Source organism: Cibotium barometz, chromosome 10 (genome assembly GCF_041138505.1).
Source record: "Cibotium barometz isolate CiBa-2024 chromosome 10, ASM4113850v1, whole genome shotgun sequence".
In the NCBI taxonomy this organism is placed as follows: domain Eukaryota; kingdom Viridiplantae; phylum Streptophyta; class Polypodiopsida; order Cyatheales; family Cibotiaceae; genus Cibotium; species Cibotium barometz.
This window is the reverse complement of record NC_141055.1, coordinates 39,367,622-39,394,291: the sequence shown is the minus strand read 5'-3', so window position 1 is coordinate 39,394,291 and position 26,670 is coordinate 39,367,622. Positions and strand designations below refer to the sequence as shown.

At 46.9% G+C, this 26,670-nt stretch overlaps 1 protein-coding gene across 1 annotated transcript in view; it reads right to left on the bottom strand.

Moving 5' to 3' along the window:
* Nucleotides 1-26,331, bottom strand: part of LOC147634885 (DUF1995 domain protein, putative (DUF1995)) — a 75,776-nt gene extending 49,445 nt beyond the window's left edge. Inside the window, exons 1-2 of the mRNA XM_086804107.1 lie at nt 25,910-26,331; nt 24,127-24,214 (exon numbers count right to left, since the gene is read on the bottom strand). Coding sequence (XP_086660233.1) covers nt 24,127-24,214; nt 25,910-26,265 — 444 coding nt within the window. The 5' untranslated portion in view covers nt 26,266-26,331. The remainder of the gene's footprint in view (nt 1-24,126; nt 24,215-25,909) is intronic.
* Nucleotides 26,332-26,670: the final 339 nt, after the last annotated feature.

Genomic DNA, 26,670 nt, shown 5'->3' with positions numbered 1-26,670 from the left:
GACTAGCGATCTCATGAAGGTACTGTTTATCAGTGAAGGAAATCAAAATTGAGTGCATGGATATGAATATTGTTAGTCTACCATAGTCAGACACTGACATGTATAGTAGGAACTGGTGTAAAAACCAAGAAATTGGTGTCAAAACCAAGGAACTGTTTGTGCATTCATTTGTTTATCTGACTTATGCTTGTGAGCATATTTGTGTATGTGTGCCAAGGGTCGGGGATACCGGTTAATCCCAAGAACGAGTATGTGTGCACGTGTTTGTGTCTTCCGACATATAACGGGTGCGTGTTGATCTTGACACGAAGAGAATCATGCTGGGAAACTCCTACCTGAGGACGACTGTATGACCATTAACGCTAAATTCCATTCTTGGAAATGCTCCTAGTTCAATCTTTACCTAGACTGTCCTTAAGATATGTCAAAGGAGTATGCCGAGTACGCCACCTTCCTTTATTGTGTCTTCTCTAGTTAGAGTGTAGCCTTCTAGGTGAGTTGCAAAGGTGAGAATAGTTTTATTAAAAATCAAATCTAGAATTTAAAAAAACAAAGAAGAAGAAGAAGAAGAAGAAGAAAAAGAAAAAGAAAAAGAGGAGAACCACTGCCATGTTAGAACTTGGTAGGTCTTTTGGCTCGTAGTATAGGTGCCTTGGGACCGTAGCCTTGACCTTCATGGGGTGGGACCTTGCGTCCAAAAAGTGCTAATAAAAGGCTCCAGACATCGTCGTAATTAGGAACTACTTAGCGGTCCTTACATACTCTTGATGGAGGTCTCTAGGCCATTGCTTTGGTCTCTGCGGAGTGCCGCCTTATTACTACTTATTTATTTTGCATTTCTTTTTTTCCTTTTTTTAAAGGCTTGATAATAAATCACTTAGCAATTTAACTTCTAAGACTAGACTATAGCTTGAGAGGGGTTCACATAAGTGATAGTGTGTTGAGACTAAGACCATATCCATTGGTGTATTCTTAAATAAGTTTTGGTTTGATAGAATTTACACTAACTATAATTTTGATCCTTGTACTAACTAGGAAAATTTGACCAATCTTAAACAAAGTTCCACAATTGCATGTTTAAGTACTACATTGTTAAAGTTATGATATTTTTCACAGGAACACTTTACTTTTGCCATGTTATCATGTAGATCTCGCCAACACCAACCTATCCTACATGCAGCATCAACTCATCTTCACCGATACAATACGGGATAATTGTCTAGCTCTCTCAATAGCCAACTACTTAAGAGTAGCACTCTCTTGGCCCATAGAACATCAAGCCATGCCCATGCCAGGGATGTAACATCACATGGATACTATCTTATGTAGCTAGTTTCCATTGTTTTCCTTTTCCATGGTTCAGTATATCACGAATACATTGTACTATCTTTTTGGTTTCGTAGACCCTCTGGATCTTTTTTACGCGTTAATATATCTTTCTCTCTCTCTCTCTCTCTCTCTCTCTCTCTCTCTCTCTCTTGCATCAAAAGCAGGTTGTCTTGCACATAGCTAAGCTAAAAATTCCTTCAAGCTTCTGCATTAACATCAACACACGTGCACAGAACATCAACCCATGCCATAGTTACAAGCTCTCAAGGTGTGATATGTATCGAGGGCTGGAAGAAAATCCGAGAGAAACACCCACCCCACCCCGCATCGTCGACGACTTTGCAGGGTTCATAACCCGCATCTGTACTTCCAAGGAAATCCTCTTCATGGGCGATACCCTGTTATAAAGAGAAGCCAAGTGCTGCCATATGCCTCTGGCTAGCGTCATATGCTTTACATGATTGATTACTTGCGGTGTGCAGTTGAGAAAGATAAATGAACGGACCCTGGCGTTGACATGATCCCACAACTATGCCTGTGCCTCGCGGTCCTTTCTGGTTGACTATAACTCCCCTTCCTCTGCTTCCGGCCGTGGAACCCCGACGACGATGAAATTAGCAAGGTCATATGACTCCAGCACAGACTCCATCATAACCTTCCATATGCCGTAATTGTTCCCGTCCAACTGACGGTCCATCGGGAACGTGGGGAGTGTTGGGATCTTCACATGCTTCTCAGCCATCTCTAACAAATCTGCCAATGCGGGGATGTAACTGGAAAGGGTCGGTGGGTGGGAAAAAAAACTTACACCTGCAAGTGGCTGTCCAGCAATTCAGCCCGCCGTCCTCTTGCTTCTTCTCTTCCCAAACAGTCCCGAACAATCCACCAATCAGCAACGCAACAGTCCCCCTCTTGCTCACAAAACTCCCAAGATCTATCAAGAGCCTAGGGCTCTGATACCATGTCAAAATACGCAGCGGAGATGATAACCAAATCTGAGACCACAAGAGCAAGTAGAGTGCAGAAAATAGACAGCACAAGAGAAAGAGAGAGATATGCGTGTAACTCTGCTCTATATACACAAGATCCCAAAGTGATAAAAGATGATATGACAAGGGGGGTCCATTACATATGGACCCCAGGCAGCAGTCGGCCTGCTCCAGAGGCAGCCGACAGGTGCAACATCTCCACGACCTTCCACATAGACCAGTCGGCCAGCAAACATGAGTTGGCCAGCTCTGTGTACTGCAGTCGGGTACAGTCAGCCAGAAGATGTATGCGCCTGCCAGCTCAGGACTGCCCCCCCAAGCCACAAAAAAATGGAAAAAATGGGGAAAAATACGGGGAGTGAGAAAAAATGAGAAAACACCTACAAAGGGCGGGCACACCCACAAACAGAGGCCCTGGTGTATGGTAAAGACAGGAGATGACTTCTAACAACACCCCCCCCAAAACACAGACATCCACACAGATGATGAAAGGTTGTCTTCTCTCCCTTGGTTGCTCCAAAAGACTCATATAAGATTACCATGTATTTAATTAGGAGAAGTTCTATGTAGGGCTACGGGCTAGCTGCGAGTGTTTTAGCATAGAGAAACAGAGAAAATGACAGCAGAAGAGTGAACACATGATACACAAGCAGTTCTAGTAACCTACCACTAATCTCTATAAAATTGGGCGGGCAAATGCTTCAAATTACCAACAAAAGATTTTTCACTGCTATAACAATCAGCCTATAAGGGTGCTGATGGCACTATAAATAGGTTCCTCCCCTCTTTACTTCAATGAAAAATCAATCTGCCACCTCCTTAGCAGTCAAGGTAATCAACAGTCAAGCAAATCAACAAGAGCTCACAAGCCTAAGTTGGTGAAACCGAGATGCTTCCCCCATACGCTGGCTGACCACTGCCACCCACCTTCTAGTGCATGCCTGTGAGCTCTTGTTGATTTGCTTGACTGGTAAGGAGGTGGATGATTGATTGATCATTGAAGTAAGGAGGGGAGGAAGCCCATAGGAAGCCACCATAACCACCAAGATGAGGGAGGAAAGAGAGGCTCTTGTTCACCACCCAGTTGGTGTGTGTGTGTGTACATACATACATACATACATACATAGACACACATATACACACACACATATTATATATATATATATAGTGCCATCAGCACCCTTATCGGCTGGTTGGCTGGCTGCCTTATCAATTCGAACCATGCAGTCTGTCTAGACTTGGCCGATCTGTGCTCGACAAACCAGTACCTGTCTACTACTCGTTCACTGCGCCAGCTGCTGTTGTCTGGCAGCTGCATTACCTACTGAAGTTCCATCCCATGAGAGCCTTCTTTACTGCCTGGTACCCGGCTGCTGCTCTTTAGTGTCCGTGTGCTGTTGTCCAGTGCCTAGCTTGCTTAATTTGTGTAGGTGTATCACATTCTATTTATAGGCCTAGCTTGCGGTGATAGGTGACAAGATATGCTAAATGCCAGATATGAGTGATCAGGCTCCGTGGAGTGGTGGGGGCATGGTCAAGTCCCGAATATTGCGTATGAAAGCAGGAGAGCCCATCAAATAGTCCACAGTGCTTGAGCTTCCTCCATGTGGAAAGTAAGTCAAGCTGTTAGAAGCGGGCCAACGGGACATCTTGCTGGAGTAATAGCTCATGCATAGCCTTCATCTTCAGAAGCTATCAACCATAGCCAATAATGTTTCTTGTATCATGTGAACTTCTCTGCATCCCCAAGGATCACTGGATCTATATGTAAGTCATACATGTAGACTTGTGTACTGGCTGTCTGGGCATTGAAGTCAGCCAGAGGGTGTCTCCTTGATGGGCAAACTGTGAGGGCAAAAGGACGAAAGGACTAGATGTACGAGAGATCATAGCAAAACAACACAACATGAAATAGGTGAGTGAGTCTATATATAATGGTGAATGAACATATGTACAAGAGCCCTTTGATGTGAGGTGACTTTGAGTAGAAAAAGACCAGTGCAGAAGCAGATGATGTCGGAGCTGAAGCATGGTCGGTGACGAAGGCTCACGTCGATGTGAGGCAAAGCACTCTGAGAGGTGGTCGGTGTCGAAGGCTCACATCAGTGGATGCAGAGGCACTCCGAGGTGGTAGTGGCAGCAGAAGATGAGGTGATGCAGGTTCTGGTGACAAGGGTGCTGTGGTACTTGAGGTGGTAGATGAAGAGCAAAGAGGGCCGCCGTCCGGAGTGGTGTAGTGGTGCAAGCTTTGGTGACAAGGGTGCTGCGAGACCCGAAGGGTGTAGACTCTGGTGACAAGGGTGCTGCATACTTTAAGGGTGCAGGCTCTGGTGACAGGGGTTCTGCGTACCTAAGGGGTGGTGAAGAGCAGAGAGTGGGCTGCTGTCCCAGAGAGTGGTCATGATGTGATCTTCTACACAAAAACATGCTAGAGCCCTCTGTATTTCTCGGCAAAGCCTTTAGAGTCTGACCATAAGGTCCATTACGATTCCAAGTGGCCATGTGCAATCCATCTGCAGTCCTGTAGAACGTGCATGAGAGAGAGAGAGAGAGTTTAAATGTCTTCAAAAGACCCAGTGGGTCTATGAGGGCCTCAGGCCAAAAGTAATACAATAGAGTCCATGTAATCTCTTCATGATACAAAAGAAAACAAAGACTAGAACTATGAGTTGGGAATGTCAATTGCAAGCCATATGATACAAAGTGGGACCATCATCATCATACAACCTATGGAGCTAACCCCCCGGTAGGAGGAGGGGGCCATCTAGGATATCGAGCATGGGGTTAGCCTATAGAAGGCTCTGCAGATCCGCCACGCAGGGAAGGTGGCTTTGTGCCTCTCCAAGATCTCCTCAAGCTGGGGCTGATGTGTGTGTTACTGGTGAGGTCCAAAAAGTCTTGGATGTCGGGCTCGTTGTAGTGCCGTGGCCTGGTCTAGAGTCACACCAGAGTTGGGGGGTCAGGCTCATTGTAGTGACGTGGCCTGGTCTAGAGTCACACCAGAGTGGGTTCTGGCGCGGGGTCAGGCACTCAAGAATATGTGGCTCAATAAGGCTGTGGATATGTCACCCATGGCTGGTGTGGTGTCTTGTCGTGGTCGGAAGAACCAAGTGATGGTTACCCATGGGTTGGAGGGACCTGGGTAGATGTCTCCCACGGGGTCTGGACTCCCTAATCAGTGAGTCTCTGTGGCGATGGAACTCTAGTAGGAAGAGGCCTAGGCACCGCTAATCTGGGTAATCCATAATCGTGGATAAGGGTCCAAACCCCTCTCTTAAGAGAGAGTGGAACCTCCCTCGAATCTCATAATATATGGTGCACTGTGCACGTGCATATGAACTGCTCCTCTGACTCGACCTCCTGTTGGCACGTAGTGCATATCCTCTCCTCACGACGTATCTGCATGGCTGTCTCTATCCTCAGGCAGTGTGATGACACCTGCAACTCGCCCACTACAATTTGCATGGCATGTGACATGTATATGTCAATATATCTGGCCCTCAGTATGAAACCATCCTCTGTAAGTATCATGAAAGTATCCATGTAGTATTGCCGTTTGTGAGAGTGGCTCATGTGTTGTGATCCAGGTATTCTGTATGTATAGTCCCAATAAATCATACCTGATCACCCGGTTCCTGTCATCCTGAGAGAGCTTGATGAATGGGGAGTCCGAGTCATACTGGAGTGGGGGGAGGTGATCCATCCCAAGTCCCTGCCTCTTGAACCAGGTGCATACTCGGCAATACTTGTAGCATACGCCAAGCTAGGACTGTGTGAAACAACGAGGCCTTCTTTAAACCTGAGTTTAGTAAGTCTTTAGCAATGCTTTAAACAACATACATGAATTTGAAAGATGTAATCGAGACGACACCAGATTGGGTCCCAAATTACCCACTGAAGGCCCCCCCTGCAAGCAGGAGTATTTGGCTTTATTTCTTCTGGAGAACTGATTACAAGCTGAACTGTCTCCACAAGACTAAGCAGACAAACTAACTGACTACCAAATGCAAGGACAAAGCGACCAAACGTTGGGCAGAACTGTGCATAAGCTGTAGGCGAATGTAAAGCTATCTTCGAAGAGGAAACACCGGCCCGAGATTGAGGGTTGATGTGTTGAAGAGGCTAAGCTTCATTTGCCTTGGGCTGAAAGCACAAGATTGGCTGCAAGTACGCAAAGGCTGAGGCCTAAGCACACATGCTTGACTGTTTTGCTTGAGAACACTGATTTGTTTCTAATTAGTAATGATTTTATGGACTGATGATGGCTTGCCTTTTATATGGCCTTAGGATGCAGGTCGGCTGGTCGTAAGGCTGTTGGCCTGTTTATTTTCTGCCACGACTTGTTTTAATCAGCATTTAATGCTGGAAAGCATGGGCTAGTTCTGGCTGTTGGCCGACTGCTGCCCAGGCCTGGCCGATTGCTGCCCAGGCCCACAAGGGCTGCCGACTGGTCTTACATGGTGGCTGAGGGTATTAAATACCCCTTGCAAGGCTGCCCTCTCCTTGGGGTTGGCCTTAGGGCTGGCCCCTACTATCTACATGAATGCAACTGATGCAACTAATCCCTATGGTTGACATCTACATGAGGACTTGCTGAATCTCCAAAGTGGGTTAAGAGGACTAACCTGACACTAACCTGACAGACCTCTAAGGCTAGGAGACTGACCTACGTAGGTCGTGCCTGACATGTCACAAAGGGGTCACGGCATACGACAAAATATCCTAATGAGGTACTACTTTTGTACATGTTTCTTGCACTGTTGATGAGCCAGTTTGTCATCATGTACCATAGTGCATGGGTGCACGTGACATGCTACTAGCTGTTGGAAGGATTGTAGGGCAAGCCTCAGGACATATGGGTGTGCAATCTCCATTGGCTGCCCATGTAGGTGAAACTCAGTCGAGATGTGAACAAAGGGGATGTGTTAAAGACCATAACCTTGCTTTTCCCAAGGTTTACTGTGAGATCCCGTTGTGCACAAAAGTCCTGTAATGTGTCAAGATGCCTTTGGATAATCTGCAATCAGCACAATGTCATCAGCATAAAATAGTATGGAAACAAGGATGCCTGCTAGTGATACGCCTCCTCCCCCTCCTCTATCAATGAAGGCCGAAATCTCGTCGATGTAGGGGCCAAAGAGAGTGGGAGACTGTAACTCGCGGCAGGTGCCCGAGGGACTAGGGTCTTTGACACACTTGTTGATACCATCAATGCATATTAAAACATTTAAACATGGCCACAGCCTTAACACATATCCATCATCACTTTGCATAAAACATAAAGCTGGACAAAACATCCACAAATGTTGAAAATGGAGCTTGCACGTGTGACACCGCATAGAGGCCGGAATGGGCCGACCCCCCCCTTGGAGTATTTTATTACCCAAGGAGAATAATATCATGTACAAGCTTTGAGGGCCTTACTCTCCCCACGGGAGATGCCGGATTATCCATATACAAATGCCATAACACAGCCCAACACGAGGCAACCAAGCCGGAACATAGGCTGTAGAAATGCCGAGCCAACAATATAATCCATATACCTCCGTGTGGGTACTGATTCTTCCCCAAAAACCACGGGTCTTCATGCAATAGAGAGGGTACAGCAAGTACAACTCTCCATTCAGCCGGTACAGCAGGTACAATGGCTGGAACAGCCGGTACGGTGGCTGGTACAGCAGGTACAACAAGTACAGAAGTTGGTACAACCGGTACAATGGGTGGTACAGCAAGTACAGAAGCTGGTACAGCCAATACAAGGACTGGTACAGGCAGTACGGTGGCTGGTACTGCAGGTACAAAAGCTGGTACAGCCGATACAATGGGTGGTATAGCAAGTACAGAAGCTGGTACAGCCAGTACAAGGGCTGGTACAGCAAGTACAAATGCCGGTACAACAAGTACAAATGCTGGTACAACAAGTACAAATGCCAGTACAATGGCTAGAAATCATAATAAATGATTAAATACCCTTGCCTTCAGTATTTCTTCGCGATGGAAGCCTCCAAAACAGTCCCCAACAGCCGGTATGCTTCATGGGCAGCCTTCAAGTGAGAGATAAAGAGAGTAGCCATCATTAGGGAAGCCTTCAACGGTGGTAGAGGCTAGTGTGCAGCAAGAGAGCCTTTATTAATGAAGAGAGAGGGCTCCAATTTATAGATTTGGGCCTCCCATGAGCTAAAATGGCAAGAGAAGGTTACGATGACAAGTGGAGAGCCACACAATAGCTGAAGTGACAAGTGTGAGGCCACTTGTCTCACTTTGATCCTTTTTCTAACAAGTGTCAGGCCACTTGTCTCACTTTGGTCCACTTTCTTGCCACATGTCCCAATCTAAGAGATGGGTCCTTCCATAATCTTTACCTCTAAAAATATCCCAACTGGTAGACATTCTGTCATAGGCACTTTGCCAACTCTTGGTATCTGCTCAATTCCAGATGTAATGACGTGAACAGAATTTCCATCGGAGTCGGGCCAAAAATAGCAACTCTCCTAAATTTTAGGAGTGTGGTCCTTTGTATTCTAGGATAATCCCCCATTCCCAAAGCTTGTACTTTCCAATATTTAAACATCGTGGAGTCCACCAGACCCCTTTCAGACTGGGAAATGTCCAAGCTGGTGACATCCTCCCCAACTTCTTAAAAGTTGTCCGCAACTTTAAGCTTCAAGCCATATATTCAAGATATAATCATGTCCCATCGATTGGGCGAGACGAGACAGTCTCAAAAATCCAATATAACTGAAGAATCCATGTCCCAAAGAAATGGGCGAGACTAAATAAGTCTCCATAATATCAATATCAAAATCATATCCCAAGATAAATGGGCGAGACAAAAAACAGTCCCATAAGTCCGGATATCATAATCATGTCCCAAGTAAATGGGCGAGACAAATCAGTCCCATAAGTCCAGATATCATAATCCATGTCCCAAGTAAATGGGCGAGACAAAACAGTCCCATAAGTCCAGATATCATAATCCATGTCCCAAGTAAATGGGCGAGACAAAATAAGTCTCCTGCCCAACAAGACATCGGTCCACATGACCCTTGGCATGGACATAAGTCCCGTCATGTCCACTTTACCACTTGCACTCCGTGTTGGTACTCTGACCACACACCTTGGATGAGAGGTGGGCTCAAGTAACAAGATAAAACAATCACTCGCAGGCATAGATAACTTGGTGTTCCATAAGCATTTCTGCTACACATAGTTTATAGGCATTTCGGCCACCAACTCACACTACCCTCTCAAGTGCCCATGTTCCCTTCCATCTGCTCTCTATTGTTCCACCCACACATGGTAGAAACAATCTTCAAGAGAGCACGTAGGACAAGAGAACACTACACAGGGTATGTTGTGCTTGTCACTACCCTTTGAAGTGCCCATGTTTCCTTCCATCTGCTCTCTATTGTTCCACCCTCACATGGTAGAAACAATCTTCAAGAGAGCACGTAGGACAAGAGAACACTACACAGGGTATGTTGTGCTTGTCACTACCCTTTGAAGTGCCCATGTTCCCTTCCATCTTCTCTCTATTGTTCCACCCTCACATGATAGAAACAATCTTCAAGAGAGCACGTTGGACAAGAGAACACTACACAGGGTATGTGAATCATGAGTTTCATAAGTCCAATGCATCCCAAAGAAAGGGAGCCAAAAAGAATAATCCATCCCAGTAAAAGGGAGCCATAAACATAATCCATAAACCCGAGGATGGATCCAAATCCCTAGAAAAGAAGTCCAGGAATCCATAGACCTATATACCATAATCCTTGTATACCATAACTCTTACCACATACTCCGTGCTATCCACACACCTTGGAGTGGAGGTGGACTTTATCCATAAAAGCATCATATCCATGAGATATCCAAAGATTTCTTCTCTATAAACTCGGACAGATTCGTCCATAGAAATTGCTTGTGAAGCCCAATATCTATATAAATCTCGTCCAAGAAAGGGAGCCATGAAGAGAATTCATCCCATTAAAGGGAGCCATAAACAATGTTTCCCTGAAACCATCTCAAGGCAAACAACAACACCTTTCTCCTTGCATAGCTATACAAGGGTTAGTGAACATCAAAAACACTTCATAGCAAAAGCACTAACTTTGCAAACTCAAAGTATACTTAGCTTTTCTTTGCCAGGTTGGTCATGAAGCTAGAAGAAATATCTCGTCACCATATCCTTAAGATATCATAAGATATATCTCCATATAGCTTGCCTGTAAGCTTGATAATATAATGCACAATATCCATATGGAAAGAGTGCTAAACGTGTGCACATAAAGCCAACTTCACACTTCCACGATAAAATTCTGTGAATTAATAATTCCTTAGATCAACAAGCTGTCTACTGCTCATGCTCTTGCTTCATAAGCTATGAAGCGGCTGGCCATGCTTAACAGCAATGATGGTAAGTGTGGTCCCCACTTGAGATCTTTTCTCTTCCTTATTGATCGAAGGAAGCCTCCGCTTCCAAGAAAGCCTGTGCTCTGATACCAATGTAACTCGCGGCAGGTGCCCGAGGGACTAGGGTCTTTGACACACTTGTTGATACCATCAATGCATATTAAAACATTTAAACATGGCCACAGCCTTAACACATATCCATCATCACTTTGCATAAAACATAAAGCTGGACAAAACATCCACAAATGTTGAAAATGGAGCTTGCACGTGTGACACCGCATAGAGGCCGGAATGGGCCGACCCCCCCCTTGGAGTATTTTATTACTAAGGAGAATAATATCATGTACAAGCTTTGAGGGCCTTACTCTCCCCACGGGAGATGCCGGATTATCCATATACAAATGCCATAACACAGCCCAACACGAGGCAACCAAGCCGGAACATAGGCTGTAGAAATGCCGAGCCAACAATATAATCCATATACCTCCGTGTGGGTACTGATTCTTCCCCAAAAACCACGGGTCTTCATGCAATAGAGAGGGTACAGCAAGTACAACTCTCCATTCAGCCGGTACAGCAGGTACAATGGCTGGTACAGCCGGTATAGTGGCTGGAATAGCAGGTACGGTGGTTGGTACAGCAGGTACAACAAGTACAGAAGCTGGTACAGCCGGTACAATGGGTGGTACAGCAAGTACAGAAGCTGGTACAGCCAATACAAGGACTGGTACAGCCAGTACGGTGGCTGGTACTGCAGATACAGAAGCTGGTGTACAGCCGATACAATGGGTGGTATAGCAAGTACAGAAGCTGGTACAGCCAGTACAAGGGTTGGTACAGCAAGTACAAATGCTGGTACAACAAGTACAATGGCTAGAAATCATAATAAATGATTAAATACCCTTGCCTTCAGTATTTCTTCGCGATGGAAGCCTCCAAAACAGTCCCCAACAGCCGGTATTCTTCATGGGCAGCCTTCAAGTGAGAGATAAAGAGAGTAGCCATCATTAGGGAAGCCTTCAACGGTGGTAGAGGCTAGTGTGCAGCAAGAGAGCCTTTATTAATGAAGAGAGAGGGCTCCAATTTATAGATTTGGGCCTCCCATGAGCTAAAATGGCAAGAGAAGGTTACGATGACAAGTGGAGAGCCACACAATAGCTGAAGTGACAAGTGTGAGGCCACTTGTCTCACTTTGATCCTTTTTCTAACAAGTGTCAGGCCACTTGTCTCACTTTGGTCCACTTTCTTGCCACATGTCCCAATCTAAGAGATGGGTCCTTCCATAATCTTTACCTCTAAAAATATCCCAACTGGTAGACATTCTGTCATAGGCACTTTGCCAACTCTTGGTATCTGCTCAATTCCAGATGTAATGACGCGAACAGAATTTCCATCGGAGTCGGGCCAAAAATAGCAACTCTCCTAAATTTTAGGAGTGTGGTCCTTTGTATTCTAGGATAATCCCCCATTCCCAAAGCTTGTACTTTCCAATATTTAAACATCGTGGAGTCCACCAGACCCCTTTCAGACTGGGAAATGTCCAAGCTGGTGACAGAGACAGTGGGCATCCTTGCTTCACTCCGATGGTACTGGAGATCTCCTTTGATAATCCTCTTGGGCATCTCACCCGCACTATGACCGACTCATATAATGCCATGATCCCCCAGATCATGTCTGATGGTACCCCCAAATCCTGAAGTCTCTACAGTAGTCTCGCTTGAGACACCGTATCAAATGCTTTGCGAAAATCCACAAAGCAACAGTAAACCAGTCGGTGTCGTGCTTTGGCCTCTTCTATGATGGCTCATAGTGTGAAGATGTGATCCAAAGTGGAGAATGACTTGCGGAAACTTACCTGTTGTCAGTGTGCTAAGCTCCATCTCAAGTACTTACTACTAACCCATAAAGTTTGGCCAATGTGTGGCCAATCATAATAGTCCTATAATTGTTGGGATCCATGGCATCTCCGGCTTTATGGATGCATGTGATGATATGCCCACGTGGGTAGGAGGCCTTCTGAAAGAGCCCGATTGAAAATATGGGCCAAGATGTGAGGGCAGAAGGACGAAAGGACCAGATGTACGAGAGCTCAAAGAAAAACAACATAGCATGAAATGGGTGAGGGAGTGTATATATGATGGTGAGTGAAAATATGTACAAGAGGCCCTCTGATGTGAGGAGACTCTGAGTAGAAAACCACTGCAGAAGCAAAGACAATGTCGGAGCTGAAGCATGGTCGTTGATGAAGGCTTGCGTCGATGTGAGGCAAAGGCACTCCGTGAGGTGGTCGGTGTCAAAGGCTCTCGTCAGTGGATCCAGAGGCACCCCGAGGTGGTGGTGGGTAGCGGAAGGTGAAGTGATGATGATGTCGATGATGATGCAAACTCTGGTGATAAGGGTGCTGCGGTACCTGAATGGTGATGAAGAGCAGAGAGGGCTGCCGTCCCGAGTGGTGGTGGTGCAAGCTCTGGTGACAAGGGTGCTGCAATACCGGAGGTGTGGTGAGGAGCAAAGAGGGGTGCCGTCCCGAGTGGTGGAAGTGGTGCAAGCTCTGGTGATGATGAGGGTGCTGCAATACCTGAGGGATGGGGAGGAGCAGAGAGGGCTGCTGTCCCAAGTGGTGTGAGATGGTGAGCAGAGAGTGGGCTGCTGTCCCAAGGTAAACTATAGAAGAAAAACGATGATAAACTGTAGCAGAGAGTGGGTTGCTGCCCCAAGGTAAACTGTAGAGGAAAAACGATGAAGTATTGTAGCAGCGAGTGGGCTGCTGTCCCAAGATAAAATGCTGAGGTGCTGTACTGTGTAGCAGAGAGGGCTGCTGTCCCATGAAAAAATGCTGAGGTGCTGTATGTAGCAGAGAGGGCTGCTGTCCCATGAGCTGAAGATAAAAACGTTGAGGTGCTGTATGTAGCAGAGAAGGCTGCTGTCCCGTGAGCTGAGATAAAATGCTGGTGAGCTATATATAGCAGAGAGGGCTGCTGTTCCATGAACTGATGTAAGACGCTGATGTGCTGGAGCAGATGTGCGATGATGATGCAGCAGATGTAGTGCAGGCCCCGGCAGCAGCAACCACCAACAGGTGTGGTAGCAGATATGGTCTATGAAGTGGTACAAGATGCTGAATGAAGAGGCTATGCTATATATAGTAAGGGGGGCTGCTGGTCGGTCCAGTGAAAGGGCATTCGGCCAGCAGCAAGACACCAAAAAGATGAATCAAATCTAATAAATCTAGTAAAATCCCCTTTTTAGGGCTGGATAAAATGCCATTTTCAAAAAAGTAGAAATGAAGTCGTGTGCGAAAGCTCTCGCTCCCCCCCATCCCTGCTCGCCTGCGCCCTCAGCCCCCCCTCTTTGCATCATCCCCCCCGCCCCCCCCCCCCCCCCCCCCCCCCCAGTTTTCGCCGCCCTCCACCCTCATCCCCCAGCGGGACAGCAGCCCCTTCTGCACCCTCTGACTGCTCCCCTCTTTCGCCATCTGCTCGCCCCCCCTTCTGCGCCCCTCCCCCCAGCCCTTGCTCCCACCTGCCAGAACACAACACCCCCCCCCCCCCCCCCCCGCGCGGCAGTTCTTTCGCCTATTGGTGCCTCCCCTCTTCGCCTTCCCCCTCTTTGCCGGGGTTTCTGCCCCCTTGAGCCTACCCCTCCCCTTCCTCTCTGTCTTTTTCCGTACCCTCTTTTTCTCCCATTCCCTGCAGATTTGTTTCAGGTCTTCAGGGTGTTTTACTCGGCAAGTCTCGGCCTTTTTTGGTCCCAGGACAGAGTGGGATCCAGAGTCGGTGGCCACTACCATTCAGGATCAAGCAGTTGAGCTATCACATCATGTGTAGGATCTCCGCATCACCGACGTTCTTACTCATCTATGGTCTCTAGCCAGGATGGAGCTTGGTGGATTAGCCCACAGAGACCAGGGAGGGGAGATGGTGACCTCCAGCTTGGAGGTGTTGCTTTTTGTGTTCATGCATACCTCTATCGCAGTACCTCTTCTCCCTTCTTACAGATATCTCCATTGGGATCGATGGAGCATGCAGTATGCATACTCTCGCACTCGGGCAAAGTGGCAGTACATGGAGGGTAGGATCCACGCCCACTTGGTGCGACTTCATACCAAAACAGATTGTGACTATTCCCCGTCTAAGCCCGCGCCCAAGACTCTTCGAGTGGAGGGCAGTTCCGATAGTTCCGCCTCACATAGAGATTGATATGAGGATTGGCTCATGGAACATTTAGGGCTTAGGGGGCCTCAATGCTTTCAAGGACGAGGCGTCCGTAGAGGAAAGCTGCAACGAGCTATGGTGGGGGGACCTATCGACATTCTTTTCCTCCAGGAGCACCATCTTACTAAGGGGCGTACTTGTCGCTACGGGAAGATTCTACCAGGCAAGAGTCATACTTTTTAGTCTCCATCCTTCGGCCCTTTAGGGACGTAGGGAGGAGTATCTCTCTCTCTGTCATTGAGCAGCTTCTACCATCTGTGTGACAGGATCGGGGGTCCTAGTTCCAAGGCGTGCTCAGTGGGTTACCATTCTAATTGGGGAGGATAGCATTGGCTTCCTCAACATTTATGCCCCGAATGCTGCCACAAGTAGAGCTATCTTTTGGAGCACTGTTCGACAGGCCCTGCCCCAGGCTAATTTTTGGTGCATGGGCGGTGACTTCAACATGATAGAGGCAGCAGAGGACAAACTTGGAGGTGGCACGGCCACAGTCTCAAGAGCGGAGGACGCGGCATGGGGGGAGATGATACTGATTCTTAGGGGACAGGACCCTTGGATCTTCCAGAGTTTGGGCGTAGCTGTGGGAGTCTTAGCTTCTCTCAATCGGATAGGTAGAGCACTGGCCCTAACCTCTCTCGACTGGACAGGTTTTATGTCGCCGAGTGGGTGGAGGCATGGTTGGTATTCTGGCAGGCACTACATTTTCAGATCATGCCCCAGTTATTCTGTCCCTAGAGGACCCATGGAGGCATGATAGGCATGCGAGCTCCAGGATTCCAGACAGCCTCATTCAGGACCCTGAGATCTGCAGCCGGATTGAGCAGATATGGGCAAGATTGGACTTTTACTCAGGCTCTGCAGTGTGCACTTTGGATGATGGCCTTGGGGAGATAAATATTTTCTTACAGGACGCAGCCCAGAGTAGATTGGAGGGATTTCGAGAGTAGAAGAGGAGTCTGAGGAGGGGCCTAGCCTCTTTACAGCATCTTCAAGAGTTTCCTAGATAGCCCGTGGATTGAGAGTCAGATCGTTGCCGCCCACACGGAGATTCGGTCCATTGAGGAGAGGAGGGTGGAGTATAGATACCATGCCAGGGCTTCATTCTGGACTCGGGCCGGTGACAGAGTTACTAGAGAATTCTTTGAGATAGCTGACCCACACAGGATGAAAGACGGTATTCACAAGCTGCGTGACCAGGATGGAGCTATTGTTTCTGATCCCTCGCATGTGAGAGCCATCGCCACAGATTTCTTCCGATCTCTTCTCATTGGTGCCCCGTTATCCCCCCAGGTGATGGATGGGTGAGAGAGAGTCTGGAGGCACATGAGAGAGGTGGTTCCCCCCTCCCTTTGGTCTTTCTTATTGACCCCTTTCACTTCAGAGGATCTAGCGAAGGCGGTGAAGGCATTACCCAGGGACAAATACTTGAGGGCGGATGGGCTTCCTATTTCTTTCTTTCTTTGCCGTTGGGACCTCATGGAAGGTGGCCTTCGCGCTACCTTCAATGAGATTATGCTCACAGGTGCCATGCTAGAGAGGCTCACAGAGGACTTGATTCATTTGATTCCCAAGGAGGGTGGTGATAGATTGGAGATTTGGCAGTGGAGACCCATCACGCTTCTAGGGACGGCCTATAAGATTTTGGCCAAGGACATCAGCAGGCGACTTCAACCTTCTCTCCAAGACTTGACCACGACACTCAGATTGGTTTTGTTCAGGATTGAAGCATTCTGGACAACATCTTTACCTTTTGGGAGTCTACAACTTCGGCCAAGATGCAGGCAGGACCTCATTGTGCTACTCCTAGACTTTGAGAAAGCTTATGAGGGTGGATTGGAGCTTTCTGGAGGGCACTATGAGCCAGATGGGATTCCCCATGGAGTGGATTCGTGGAGTCTCAGGACTTTATTCAGCATCTCACAGCCAGGTTCTCATTCAGGGAGCTCAAGGCGACAGATTCCCCCTTTCCCGCTCGGTTCAACAGGGGTGTCCTCTAGCACTGTACCTCTTTCTGTTTGTCAACGAGGCCATGAGTAGTTTTCTCTCCGCCCAGGAGACCGGACTTCACGGATTGCATTGCGTTTGTCAAATCCCAAGGGTCTCCTCGTAGAGCAATCCTGAAACGAGACTCGAAACTTGCAAAACAAAGGCATAAAATGTGAAGGGGATGCAAGCCTGACTCACCACCCAACCATGTCAGTCGTGGGCAAAACCCACAAGACTTGGCTGTCCCCATCGAGCCACGAGCTAAGCTAACTAGCAAGACGCACCAACCAATCTCTACTTCATGACGTCCCATACCGCCACAGAGCTACCCTCGCGGGCCTCGAGACTGCTGCCAGCCTTGGCTGCATGAAGCAGGTGCACATCTGCACTAGATCCAGGCTCCTGGCCACAGAGCTCTCGCAAAGACTCACGAGAATCTGACCAACTGACTGACCTTAGCCACTCTTTTATAGGCTCTTGGCCGGTCACCGGGCGTCCACACTTGGATGCCTGCCCATCAAGGCGTCCCCACTTGGGTGCCTGCCCGTCAGTCCATCCCTAGCCCAGCTCGCCAATCAACCTGCCTAGCTCCAAGCTACCCCAAGCCTCGAAGCTAGTCTTGTGTGCGTGCTGCACATGGTAGATACACTCTGTGCACATGATAGTGCCTTCCCCTCCGCACGCAGGAGGAGCTGCTGGACTCAGAGTTTGCAAACGACACAGCAGCCTACCTTGTTGGAGATGTCGAGAATCTCCAAAGATTCAGAGAGGCGTTAGAGATTTTCTATTGTGCATCAGGAGCGCAGATCAACTGGCACAAGTCGTGTGGTTTTTGGGTGGGCTCAGCACCCACCCCGACTTGGTGACCAGTTGAGGCTTTCCAATGGATCCCGAGGGGCACTCCAGTCCGATACCTCGATTGCCAGGTTGGCATTGATATCTCTCCCGAGCAGCAGCTCGCTCCGCTTCTTCTGAGTATTCGGAAGAAGCTTCTATACTGGAGCTCGGCGAGGCTATCCCTAGCAGGCAGAGTGGTGGTAGCGAACCAGGTATTGCTTGCCACCATGTGGTACATCACCTTGTGCTGGGCCTTTTCTCGGGCATGTATTGGCTAGGTACAACGTTTGATCCGAAAGTGATGGGAGGCTAGCCAGGGCCAAGGTGGCATGGAGAGTGATCATTCAGCCATGTAACAGAGGGGGGCTTGGCCTCATTGATCCAACTATACAGAGCCATGCCCTGTTGGGCAAGTTGATTTTCAGAGGACTCCTATCCGGTGGTGAGCCTTGGAAGGATTTCCTCTTGGCCTGGATTTCAGCCCCCACTCTGAGCCTTGGAGGCCCGTGGCCGCATAGTACTAGATGGATCTTCACAGAGAAGCGAGCCTGTTGGTTTTAGTCCTGCCTTTGAGGACAGATTCGTAGCCTGTGTCTACTTCGTGCTGGGGATCATCTCAAGCCAGCCCTCAGACATATTGTTCTAGTGGCCTCGGAGGAGTAGCTTTGGCAGCCTTTGATCTGGAACCCCCTGATCCGTTTACCTAGTGGCCACATGCTAGGGGTCCGTTTACCTACTTCGTGCTAGGGATCATCTCAAGCCAGCCCTCAGACATATTGTTCTAGTGGCCTTGGAGGAGTAGCTTTGGCAGCCTTTGATCTGGAACCCCCTAATCCGTTTACCTAGTGGCCACATGCTAGGGGTCCGACCGCATATATCCTAGGGCACCCTGAGCATGGGACCAACCAGGTCTCTTGGAGATTGGATTGCACATAGGTAGTTACCTCAGGCGGAGCAGGAGAGAGGCTTGAGAAGGATCCGGGTAGAGACAGGCGTAGCATGGACTCAGCTTTTCCTCAGGAGTGGCTGACTTCTATTCCAGACCCGACCCCTAGGCGTGTTCACCAAACACAATATCCTCATTGCGGTCCATGGAGCAAATGAGGATACTCACTTTTTCTATTGGATGCCATGGCAGACTAAAGAGATCAGAGCACCCCTGCGGAAGCTCTGAGATGCTTCTTTCAGCCCTAAACACCATCTAGAACATGCTAATGCAAAAACGTAGACAGATGGGAGAGTAGAGAGCAGTGTTGCATAGAAACGCGTTTCGTACATGTTTGAAACGTACGAAACACGTTTTTTATTCATCATGCATATTTTTAAAACCTACAACCCGTCGCATCGAATCGTTTCGTATGGTGTACCTTTTCTGTTCACGTTTCCAAGTGGCGGTCGCCTGTATGTTTTCACCGTTTTGTGTGTCAGCTTGCCATCGCCCGTGTCAACGACTCAGCCCGCCTGCTCCTTGGTGTCCTTGGGCCTTGTGGAGGTCTTCTAAAGGGGTAATTTCATGTTTTGCTTTATGTTGGTTTTCTCTGCGCAACTCACAAAGCAGCACGCTTTTTTCTCTTCCATCAATATTTATGGCATATCTTCCACCCTTGCTCTATTGAGGCCTAAGGCTATCTACCTTCTCTTCCCCTTGCTCTATTGTTGGCCAAGATGATAGTTAAAATCATGAATCATATAATGAGATTACTTTATGTTATGTGTCACACTTGCAGGGCCAATAATCTGCATTTATCCCCGCTTTGTAGGATGCCTCGAACAAGTGATTCTCTTTGGAACAATGTCACCTTCGAGTCTAGATATGGTGGCTCGGGCTCCGAAAAGTGGAAATGCAACTTTTGTGCTGATAAGCACCATGGCAGTGTCACCGGGCTGAAGGCACATTTGTCACAAACGAAGGGTTTTGGCATCAGGCCATGTAAGCATGTGCCACAAGAAATCTATGATAGCCTAAAGGCTTGGAAGGCCATGCAGCTAGGTATCCCCCTTGAGGATATCCCCAATCTGGGAGAGCCTGAAGCACGTCAAAGTGTCTCCAAGAGGACTCGCAGTATCAGAGAGGAAGATACCAGTGGTGAGGTTGCACGTGGTGTTGCAGGTGGTTCTAGCTCGGCACCTCGAGCCAAAAGAACTAGTCTTCCAGTGTTCAAGAAAGGACATGTGCAGGCAGGGCTGCAGAAGGCTGCCATGAAAGAGGCAACGAGGGAGTTGATGAAGTTGTTTATTCAATGTGGATTATCCTTCCACATTATCAGGACTCCTCGATGGAAGAAGGCAATGAGAGCTATCTCCCGCATTGGGTGTGAGTGGGATGGCCCCTCCTACGAAACATTGCGCACTACTGAGCTTCGCGAGGAGCAACTGGCTGTGGAGATGGAGATGGAGCCTCTCAAGGCCACTTGGGGGCAAAGTATGGTTGTACTTTGCTTTGTGATGGATGGATAGATGTGCGGAAGAGAAATGTGTACAACATTCTTGTGTCCTCCTGCAAAGGCACAATGTTCATTCGTGCCATAGATGCATCGGTGCCAGGGACAGTGGTTACAGGGGAGTTCATTATGTCCCACATGCGCCAGGCAATCAATGAAATTGGGCCTGATAACATTGAGAGACGGATTGCATTGAGAGTTCTCTCCAAGGATTGCAATTCAGGGCCTTGTGAGAGGAACTGGAGTACATGGGCTCTTTTTCACACGAAAAAGAGAAATAGACTCTCCACAACACAATTGGAGAGGCTTGTCTTTTGTCATTGCAATCTCCGATTGCTAGAGCAAAAGGGTCATCCCATTGAGCCTCGCTAAGTGAATCTAGATAAGATTGATATCATGAAGTGCAAGGAGATTCCCGACATTCCTCAGGAGGAGAGAGACATCTATTCTATGCTCTATGAGGAGATCATGGCTCCGGCTCGCACTACATGATCTTCTCGAGAGGCTAGTACTAGTGGTGCACCTGCACCTTAAGAGGATGAGGCATTTGAGGACTCGGCTACCAGTAGTGACCCTGAGAGTGAGGTTGCAGAGGCAGAAGATGCAGATGAGGATGAGCATGAGGATGCAGATAGTAGCTAGCAGCTACTAGCATCATTTTATTTGGACATGTTATTTAGTTTGTACTTTGGACATGTTATTTATTTTGATCTTGGATTTTGAGTCATGACTCATCACCCACGTGGTGATCCTTTTGATTTCTATTTAGTCATCACCCACGTGATTTGTGATATCATCATATCTTACATGTATTTTGTTTTTATTGAAATGAATTCAATGTGGTCTCTTATAAGTTATGTCAACAGTTTTTTTTTTGTATATTTCAAGTTAAAAATATACATGCTTTTTCTATTTTGTATGAAACCTTTTTGTACCCGTTTCTTACCTTTTATGAAACGTTTCAAAATGTATGAAACCCGTTTCATACCTGCCGTTTCAGAAACGCCTGGCAACATTGGTAGAGAGAGAGAGATAGCTGGAAATTCAGTATTTCATATGATACAAAAAGGTACATAATCCCTTGCAGCCATGGGCTGCCTTCTGGAAAAGGTAGAACACCCATAAATGCTGTAGCCGACATGAATATTCCCTGTCCCCTTCCACAAGATGCTCCACAGTATATGCTCCAAAAATTCGGTTCTGTTTTGATCTTTTCTTCTTTATCTTGTTACCTCCTTAGGGTTAGCCTCTGTGATAAGCATGTACATGTGTGTGCACATGACAAGAAGCATCTCTTCCCCTTTGATCATTTGTCTCCCGCCCTTATATGAGGTGAGGTTGTATTTAGCCCGTCGTGGTTGTACTTAGCCCTTTGTGACTGTTTTTCTTTAACTAATTGAAGGATCTTTTTCCCAGAAAAAAAATGCCAGGCCAAAAAGGGGACCATGAGAGAAGATGAGAAAAAATAAAGGATGCTAGGGTCCCACACTGACACACTGGTAGAATAAATGTATCCCCCTCTGGAAGCAAAGTCTGATAAAGTCAGAGAGGGAGATCGTGATAGCAAAGGTGGTGAAGATGAGTAGATGTACATGGGTTGATCGTCTCCCAAAGTAAGATCTTGAACGGGGCTCTCCTCTGAGGAAGAAGTCCCATTCCTTGTGTGGTCCAGATCACAGGTAGGAGAATCAACTTCTGGTGAGAAAAATTGGTCCTCCAAGAGTTCTGGTAGACGATCCATGCTGTGCTCTCAAGGTCTTCAATCCCTTTGCTCATGATAGCTCTGATACCATGTGAGGGCAAAAGGATGAAAGGACCAGATGTACGAGAGATTAGAGCAAAAGAACACAGCATGAAATGGGTGAGTGAGTGTATATATGATGGTGAGTGAAAATATGTACAAGAGGCCCTCTAATGTGAGGAGACTCTGAGTAGAAAACCGGTGCAGAAGTAAAGACGATGTCGGAGCTGAAGCACAGTTGGTGACAAAGGCTCGTGTCGATGTGAGGCAAAGGCACTTTGTGAGGTGGTCGGTGTCGAAGGCTCTCGTTAGTGGATGTAGAGGCACTCCGAGATGGTACGGAAGGTGAAGTGATGATGATGCAAACTCTGGTGACAAGGGTGTTGCGATGCCTGAATGGTGATGAAGAGCATAGAGGGCTGCTGTCCCGAGTGGTGGTGGTGCAAGCTCTGGTGACAAGGGTGCTGCAATACGTTAGGGGTGGTGAGGAGCAGAGAGGGGTGCAAGCTCTGGTGATGCAATACCTGAGGGATGGAGAGGTGCAGAGAGGGCTGCCTTTGCGAGTGGTGTGAGATGGTGAGCAGAGAGTGGGCTGCTGTCCTAAGGTAAGCTGTAGAAGAAAATGATGATAAACTGTAGCAGAGAGTGGCTGCCACCATTCCGATACACAGTGAGGGCCGGATGGAGATTATTCCTGACGGCAAGGGGGGTAAGTATTCCTCCCGTGTTCTTTACGTCCCTGCTCTTGGTTTTCATTTTCTGTCAGTGCATGAAGTATGCAAGACCGGCTTTCGGGTGGAATTTGAGGAGCATTCAGTTGCTCTACAGGACCGTGAGACTGGCCAGGTTGTTTGGGAAGGCGGTGTGGAGAATGGTATCTACAAGCTCTCTGCACTCTCCTCATTGACAGGTTCTCAGGTCAGAGATCTATTAGAAGTCATCTCCTGTCTTTACCAGACACCAGGGCCTTTGTTGTGGGTGTGCCCGCCCTTTGTAGGTGTTTTCTCATTTTTCCTCACTCCCCATATTTTTCCCCATTTTTCCCATTTTTCTGTGGCTTGGGGGGGCAGTCCTGAGCTGGCAGGCGCATACATCTTCTAGCCGACTGTATCCGACTGCAGTACAGAGCTGGCCGACTCATGTTTGCTGGCCGATTGGTCTATGTGGCAGGTCGTGGAGATGTTGTACCTGTCGGCTGCCTCTGGAGCAGGCCGACTGCTGCCTGGGGTCCATATATAATGGACCCCCACAGCCCCTTGTCATATCATCTTGTATCACTTTGGGATCTTGTGTATATAGAGCAGAGTTACACGCATATCTCTCTCCTTCTCTTGTGCTGTCTATTTTCTGCACTCTACTTGCTCTTGTGGTCTCAGATTTGGTTATCATCTACGCTAATGCATCATCTTTTCTTTGGTGGCCTTGGCATCTTTGATGAGTGCATAAGAAGCTATCCTAAAAGTTTTGGGTCGAATTTTACCCCTGAGTGATTGCCCCCCAAACACCTGTCAAAATACGCATGAAATGATAGTCACCAAACATCCTAATCTACATTCAACAAACTACTACTCCGTGGCTTATCCTTGATCCTAAAGGACTTACTACTAAAGCTCATGATCAAAGGATATATTGCTGCATCTGGGAGATACCCCTGACATACACATACTCTAGACCCCTCGCCACACTTTGTGCCTAAGCAAATGTTTACACCCCCTATCTTCCACTCATTGAATTCATAACATTTGCCTTGTATGTTTTTCTGGCTAACTATGTAGAATGTTGTTATTTCACTTGCCTTTTACATTTTTGCTCCCTACTCTATAGTAGGTAGTTTTTCTTTTTTCTTTTTTTGGTGGTGCTGGTTTCTGCGGGAGGGAGGGGGGAGTTTGGCGCCGGGGGCGAGGGGGGGGGAGGTCAATGGCACTTGCATGTCATACGAGGCATGTACTTCGATGAACTAATATTGAGACATAGACCCTTGTGGCCTCCTACAAAGAATCAATAGCATTCTTCCTTTAGATCCACCACCTAAGTTTTGAGAGTATTACAAATTGTAAGGACAATGGAGGACAATGAACATAACTCCCAAGCGTTAAGGAAAGATCAAGTCAAAAAATATTAGTTATTAGTCAAAGCACCTACATGTACAATTTTGTCTTAAAGAGAAAGAAAACACATACTATGGCTCTTGTGCCTCCTGCAGAAACATAATAAGCTGTTGATTCGCTGGAATGGAGGACAGCTCCTTCTAGATCATCTGGCAGCACACTGCAACAAGAATTAATATGATTAGCCAAGTAAATGAGAAGACTATGTAAGCATGTTCTTGTGAGAATGGTCATAAGCCACTAGTTAGGTCAGCAATGGATTATGGTCTCCAAAAGACTCTAGGTACAAGAGACACCGTAGAAGCTAATATGCTCTTGATCAAATGGTTAAACCTGCGGCCATGGTTCAAGTCTGCCTTGAGTAATTTTCTAAGGGATACCCCTTATCTTCAAAATGATGCCTTGCAGAACCACGGGAGGGGGCACCATGCACAAGGCCCAAATTCTCCTAAGTGCAATAAAAGGTGACCTCATTGAGCACATGCACACAAGACATCAAATTGTGCATATGTTGCACACAGGAACAAACCAGCATGTTCAAGCTTGAAACGTCAAGAGTAGAAAACAAGTCTCCATTGGGTTTTGGCAAGGATTATATCAATTTTTCTAGAGATAGAGCTTTAGTTAGACATGCAATACTAGCTACAAGTCCTAGTTACCATGAGTTTCAAAATCATGGTTTCAAAAACGTTTTGTAGGTTTTGAACCTTTTCGAAACGTTTCTTAAAAGTTTGGCAGGGGATAGAGTACCCACATCTGATAAAGTGTCATTTTTGAGATAGTAAACACATAGATAAGTCTCAAAAATGCATGCAAATGCAGATGTCACAAAGTGATTTGCTGATGCAGCAAATTGCTTTGTGATGTCTGCATATCGCATCAAAACATAGTCGTGTTGCTACTCCAAATTTATGGAATAGGTCATCTGAGCATGCCATCATGAACGAAATCGCTAAAACAGGCCGTTTGTGAATATCAGCCTCCGATCCTTCAACTTTCTTCTTCGGAGCAATCCGAAACTTGATGCAAAACATTAAGTTTTGTGGTAGAGTTGATGTTTTGCATCAACTTTGATGCAAAACATCAAGTTGTGTGGAAAAGTTGATGTTTTGCATCAACTCGATGCAAAACATCAACTTTTAGACTAAAAGTTGATGTTTTGCATCGAGTTGATGCAAAACATCAACTTTTCCACAAAACTTGATCTTTTGCATCGAGTTGATGCAAAACATCAAGTTTTATGAAAAAGTTGATGATCTACATCGAGTTGATGCAAAACAACAATTTAGAAATTGAGATCATCATTGAACCATAATACCATTGATAACAAATTGTTAATGACCGAACCAAGTTGGGTCCAATAGTCTAGCATTACTAATTTCTCCAGCTTGCTTTGTAAAATTTGTGCGAATTAGTATTTGTGAATTTGGGAAAATTAGGAAGTGTTAGACAAGTGGTTCCAATTTCACAAATTCATTGCAGTATTTTTGTGACGCTCTAGTGATTCAAAGGCATTTTTTGGAGATTAAAATGAGTCTTTAGAAAACTGAAATTAGGTAGAAATCTGGGCTTGTCTTTGTGAAGTAAGGGAGGTGCAAGCTGCAACAAGGGTCAACAGCAACAGTAGCAAATACAAGTACGGACACGTACAGACAAGTACGAGCAGGCACGGAAAGCTATACGCAGGTAATGCAAAATATATTTGACAATTTACCAATTGAGAGGAAAGAATCAATAATATTTGGAAGAATTTGTGGCTTCAAAGGCATATGATTGTAGGTATGGATGCATATCACTGGTCCTTGTGAGGCGTATCAACTTGAAAAATAAGTAATTGCGATGATCATGAGCATACCTATCATCAGCTTTGTCATCTGATGAGAGATCAGAGCTTCCTGGGGCAGGGTTAAGGTCCTCCACAACAAAGACTGTTCCATTGCTCTCAGCACGGAAGGCGGCTGCCTGCGCCTCTGCTTCCTCTTCGCCCTGCTCGAAACGCTGGAACTTGGCATGCCTTCGAAATCTTGAGGAACAAGAAGAAGATGACGAACGAGGGAGAGAGAAAGCCCTGCAGAAGCCTACACGGGACTTAGAAGCAGAGGGATGAGGGCGAGGAATGTGCCAAGAGCGGTATGATGCGGGTGAAGGGGAAGAAAACGAGTAAGATAGACTGCTGTCGAACACTAAAATGGACAGGTTTAACACCGCCATGTCCGCCACCTGAGTGGCTCTATGGATATGGGATCGTATGAGGGCCGTTATATCGATATCAGGGCGCTTGTATACACAGTCGGAGCCCTTATATACACACTTGGGGTCCTTGTACACACCTGGCAAAATAGATGAGAGTACGACAATCTCAATATGCACCCAAAATCTTTTTTGGCCCCCATTTAATTAATTTGTTGCAATGGGGGTTTGAGATTTTTCTAATGTTGAAGACATTAGGCGGGCGAATGACATGTGGCAAAAATTTCGCTACATGCATGCTAGACAAATGTTCCTTTTTCTGTTTGGTGCAAAGCATTTTCTTTAGCGACATCTTGTCTCCTCTAGAGGCCATGCGTGCATACCGCCCTCTCTCTCTTTGCGTGATGGCATTACACAGCGTCATGA